Genomic DNA, 5,902 nt, shown 5'->3' with positions numbered 1-5,902 from the left:
AAGGAATTTCAAGAAATTCTCCAAGATTTTAATGAATTTTAAAGAATCCAAGTTATTTTAATAAATTTCAATGAATTTCACAGATTTTAGGGTATTGTATACCCTCTAAAAGTTTCCAAGAAATTTTCAAGAGCTCAAAAAAATTAAGGGGTTTCAATGAACTCGAATTATTTAGCGTATTTAAAGGGATTCCAAGGAAGTTTCGAGAGATTTAAAAAATATCTACAAATTTTAAGGAATCTTATCAGATTTCATGTAACTTTTTACGAAATATAAAGGACTTTACAATATTTCAATCAATTTTTAAAAATTTAGTCAGCAGAATTCACAGAATTCAAAGATTTGAAGAGATTTTTGACTTAAAGGTATTTATAAATATTTTTAAGAATTAAAAAGATTTGAGGGCATCAACAAAAATATCCATAAAAACGAAGTTTTTCACCATTTTTTAAATTACCAAAAACTCTGGATTCAAAGTTTTTAACATTCATTTCTGAATGTTTTCTAACGGTTCATTTTTTTTAATTAAGAACCTAAATAAAAAACTGGAAAATATCACAAAGAATTATTATATTTTTAAACAAATATAATTCATCTAAAGATATATGGGAATTGTAAATAATCAGGTGTAATTTAATTAATACAATATTAAACACAAAAACTCCAGTTTATCAAGAAAATAATTTATTATTTTATATATTATTATATACATTTATATATGTTTAGGAAATTTTGTTATCAATAAAAAAACTTGAAATTAAAATCTGGGTTATGTATGTATCAAACCCATTGATTATACAATAATTTAATTTTTAACACTTAAACGATACAAAAATTTACATAAATAAACATAAACATAAAATTTACATTTAAAATGATGCTGCAAACATCAGTTTTCATCCCTAAACTTGACCTTTATTGATAGAAATTCTTGAAGTAATTGTCCACCTAGAAAAAAAATTGTAATTGGTAGTTTCAAATTAAAATTCTTATAAGAAAATGAGAATGATAAATATCTCATGAACTCACAGCTGTACAAAAATCGTCTACTATCACGCAACTCTCATTTTTTATGTGGTCTACTTGTGGTCGAAAACCAATCAGAATATCTGCAGATTTTTCTGCAAATGATTTAATTTTCATTCTCACGTGCTGACGAAAACCCTGTCGATATGTCAACCATTTGGTGGCAAAATCTAAGAAGGATAAATTTAACTGATTCGACTTTAAAATTCTATCAGTGGCAATTTCCACGAGATCAGGTGTTCCAGCACATATGAGTAAAATATTTATGTTAAACTTCTGAGCGAATGTGTAGTCAAGCATTGCCGAGAGACATTCGTAAGTCTGTTCTTCCTTGCCAGGCTGAGACTAAAAACAGATTTTTTAATTTAAGTAGTATGATTTCAATTAAATTGTATAATATAACATTTATTACAGAGGGGTTGGTCACAGCACTTTTGAATGTACACTAGACTTTACATAGATTTTGAGGGTTTCAAAAATTTCAGTATGATTTCACAGATTTTAGAAATTTTCGCAGATTTCAAAATATTTCAAAGTATGTCAGTAGTTTTTGAAGATTTCGTAAAGTTTCAAAAATTTTAATAATCTCGAAAGATTTCAGAAGATTTTACAATATGCCACAAAAAGATTTCACAATATTTTGAAAGTTTTTTTAATGTTTCACTAATTTGAAAAGATTTCAAAAATTTCAAATACTTCTCAAATACTTCAAAAATTTAAGGAACATTCAAATATTTCCAAAAATTTCAAAAGATTTCAAGGATGTCATACGGATTAAAAAAATTCTCACAAGATTTCAAGTATTTTAGAATTTTTCAAATATTTCACGTAGATTTCAAATGGTTTCAATTATATTTCAGATATTTAAAAAAAATCTGCGATTTCAGACTTCGCAAACATTTCAAAGATTTAAGGTAAGTTTCAAATATTTCTCAATATTTTACAAAGATTTAAAAATATTTTACAGCTTTTAAAATATTTCAACAGATTTCAAAGATTCGGCAAAAATTTCTCAGAGATCTCAATAATATCACAAAATTTTAAGGATTCCAAATATTTCAAAAGATTTCATAAAAAATTTGCTGATATCAAAATATTTCAAAGACTTCGCAAAAATGTCAAAGATTTTATAAGATTTCACAGATTTCAAAATATTTCAATAGCTTTCAAAGATTTTGTAAAGAAGAAGAAAAGATCTCAAAAAATTTCACAGATTTCAAAATTATTTTATACTATCTCAACACTTAAACATTCCAAAGCTTTTATGAAATTTCAATAATGTAACAAACAATTTAAAGATTTCAAAATATTTAAGGAAGATTTCTAAGATTTCACCAACATTTTGAAATATTTCACAGCTTTCAAATACTTCGCAAATATCTCAAATACTGAATGAACATTTGAAGTATTTCAAAGATTTAACAAGAATTTAAAGATTTCCGAGGATTTCGAAGATTTCGCAAACATTTCACAGAATTTACAAAAATTTACAAATGTTTCAAAGATTTCAAAGACTTTACAAAGTTTTGTAGATGTCAAAATATTTCAGAAGGTTTTAAAGAGATTACCTAAATGTACGGAATTTGCAGAGATTTACAAAGATTTCAATATTTTTATAAAGATTTAAAGATTTCTAAATATTTCGGAAATTTTCAAAAAATCTATAAGATTTCACCAAAATTTCACAGATTTAAAATTTTTTCAAAGTTTTCAAAGGATTCGCAAATATTTAAAGACAAAATTAACATTTGAATTATTTTTACAGATTTCAAAAGATTTTACAATGATTATCAATAATTTAACAAAAATGCTACAGAATTTACAAAGATTTCAAAGATTTTACAATGATTTGAAAATTTAAAAATATTTCATAAGATTTCAAACATTTATAATTTTTTTAAAAGAATTTTCGAAAGTTTAAAAAGATTTGAAAATTTGTATACATATAAAAAAGATTTAAAGATTGCGAAATATTTCAGAAGATTTCAAAAATTTCTAAGTGTTCACCAAAATTTCACAGATTACAAAATATTACAAAGCTTTCAAAGGCTTCGCAAATATTTTAAAGATTTAATTAACATTTTAATTATTTCTAAAGATTTAATTAACATTTTAATTATTTCTAAAGATTTAATTAACATTTTAATTATTTCTAAAGATTTAATTAACATTTTAATTATTTCTAAAGATTTCAAAATATTTTACAAAGATTTCAATAATTTTATAAAAATTTTACAAAATATACCAAGATTTACAAAGATTTCAAAGATTTGAAAGATTTCGAAGATTTTACAAAGATCTTACAGATATTTGAAGATTTCAAAGATTTCAAATTTTGTAAACAACTTTTGAAGATTTAAAAACATTTTAAAAATTTTAGAATGATTTTACAAAGATTTAAAGATTTCTGAATATTTCGGAAGATTTAAAAAATTTCTAAGATTTCACCAAAATTTTACAGATTTTAAGATAAATCAAAACTTTCAAAGTCTTCGTAAATATTTCAAAGATTTACTGAACAATGTATTTCTAAAGATTTCAAAGCTTTCACAAATATTTAAAGATTTCAGAAGATTTCAAAGATTTTAGAAAGACTTAAAGATTTCTAAATTTTCACCAAAATTTTATAAATTTTGAAATATTTCAAAGCTTTCAAAGATTTCACAAATATTTCAAATATTGAATGAACATTTGCTGTATTTTTAAAGATTTCAAAGATTTAACCGAATATTTAAAGATTTCCGAAGATTTCAAAGATTCCACAGAATTTACAAAGATTTACAAAGATTTCAAAGATTTCTAAATATTTCGGAAGATTTCAGAAGAGTTCTCAAATTTTACGAAGATTTCAAAGATTTTAGAAGATTTACAGATTTATAAGATTTCACAAAAATTTTAAAGATGTAAAAATACTTCAAAGCTTTCAAAGACTTCGCAAATATTTCAAGGATTTAATTAATATTTGAAGTATTTCTAAAAATTTCAGAAAATTTCTATGATTTAACAAAAATCTGACAGAATTTACAAAGATTTACAAAGATTTCAAAGATTTGACAAAGATTTGAAGATTTCAAAATGTTTCAGAAGATTCTAAAGATTTCACAACAATTTTACAGAATTTGCAAAGATTTACAAACATTTTCAAGGTTTTATCAAGATTTCAAAGATTCACTAAAATTTTACAGATTTGACAAAGAATTACGAATATTTCAAAGAGTTTACAAAGATTTCAAAATATTTCAAAAGTTTTCAAAGATTTCCAATATATTTCACAGAATTTGAAAAAATTTCAAATATTTCTAAAGATTTCACAAAGATTTTACAGACTTTTAGAAAGATTCTCAAAGATTTCAAATTACAAAATATTTCAGGAGCTTTTAAATATTCCAGAAGTCTTGAAATATTACACAGAATTTCACAAAGATTTCAAGAGTGATCAACCCCTTATTTATTACTATTTAATAATATTATATTAATTATTAAATCCTTACCTCGTCATGAATAATGTGAATCAAGAAATAAACTTCTAACATGTAACTCAAATGCTTGAATTTTGTCGGTGTATACAGGACGATTAAAGGATTATTAACTGTATTAATTAATAGCAGTTTGATCAATTCGACACCAAGCATCTGGTTGCACCCATTTTCTCTCATTTTTATCAAGAGAGTCTGGAGATCCTTGAATGTCACTTGCGATACACTTTTACACTGAAATCATCAGATGAACAAATTTGATTTAAAAAAAAAGTTTTCAGCTATTGAAGATTTCTACAAAAGGAAAAAAATGTGTGCAACAAATTTGTATATTTTAAAACATTACCTGAAGATTGAACTTTATTTGGCAAAAAATTAAGCATATTAGGGTCCTAATACTACGAGCCATTGTTATTCCTTTTGAAAAGAAGCCACTTTTGAAAACCTCACCAAGAAATTCATCGTTCCTCAGAAATATTTCTGCAACTGAAAAGCATTAAATTAAAAAAAAATTATTTACAATTCTGAAGGGACTTGTAAATTAATATTTTGTTAAAAAGAATACCTTTAGAATCATTCACGGATAAAGAGTGACGAATAGTAAAGGACGCTTGGGTGATCAGAAGGGCCTTTAAAACAAAGTCAGTACCTTCTTGAACTAGAATTTTTCCTATATTTATCGCACACATTCTTAAAATACTGGTAGAAACAGAATTGGATGTCGGCAAACTGCAAGAAAATCTGAGCACTATCTTCAACATATGTGCTGAAATAGGAATATTTTTGTTTATTATTTTACAACTTAGAATTGATTTCAAAGTAAGATTGCATTCCATTTGAAATTTTTAGAGATGTCGAATAATTCAAATATCAAGGTGGCCGAAAACCTGCATTTTCAAAATTCCCTGACTTTTCCCTGAACCATTTTTCATTTTCCCTGAACATTAATATTAAAGGCCGGGATCTTTATCTTGTGACATTGGTAAGAATTTCTTTTAAAAACTGAATAAAACAACTTCAACTTACAATCGAAAGCTTTCAAACTTTTGTATTTACCACGAACAAAAAATTACTTTTTAACAAAATAGTTAAATTTCCAAAAAATAATGTAATTTTCAACCAATTAGTGAAGTTCTGAACCAAATTAATTAATTTTTTACCTTTAAAGACGAATTTCTAACTATATCAAAGAATTTTCAAGCAAAATAGGTTGAATCTTAAATAAAAAAAAGTTCCATATTTAGAAGAACATTTAAATTATCAACAAAAAAATGAGCTTTTAAACGAAACAGTGATAACAAGAATACCAGGTGTATACATATGAAACCGGTATTTTTTCAAGAAAAAAACACATTTATTTCAAGAGAATGATAACAAATATTTTATTCAAAGTATGCGCC

General features: G+C 24.4%; 1 protein-coding gene across 2 annotated transcripts in view; it reads right to left on the bottom strand.

Annotated features, from left to right (window-relative positions):
* Positions 1-785: 785 nt before the first annotated feature.
* Positions 786-5,902, bottom strand: part of LOC117178309 — an 18,855-nt gene continuing 13,738 nt past the window's right edge. For both annotated transcript variants that reach the window (XM_033369683.1, XM_033369685.1), the window contains exons 7-11: positions 5,068-5,268; positions 4,849-4,988; positions 4,518-4,736; positions 1,030-1,371; positions 786-948 (exon numbers count right to left, since the gene is read on the bottom strand). In XM_033369683.1, coding sequence (XP_033225574.1) covers positions 916-948; positions 1,030-1,371; positions 4,518-4,736; positions 4,849-4,988; positions 5,068-5,268 — 935 coding nt within the window. In that variant the 3' untranslated portion in view covers positions 786-915. The remainder of the gene's footprint in view (positions 949-1,029; positions 1,372-4,517; positions 4,737-4,848; positions 4,989-5,067; positions 5,269-5,902) is intronic.

This window comes from Belonocnema kinseyi, chromosome 8 (assembly GCF_010883055.1).
Source record: "Belonocnema kinseyi isolate 2016_QV_RU_SX_M_011 chromosome 8, B_treatae_v1, whole genome shotgun sequence".
NCBI lineage: Eukaryota > Metazoa > Arthropoda > Insecta > Hymenoptera > Cynipidae > Belonocnema > Belonocnema kinseyi.
The sequence above is the reverse complement of the archived record's forward strand: the minus strand, read 5'-3'. Positions and strand labels throughout refer to the sequence as shown.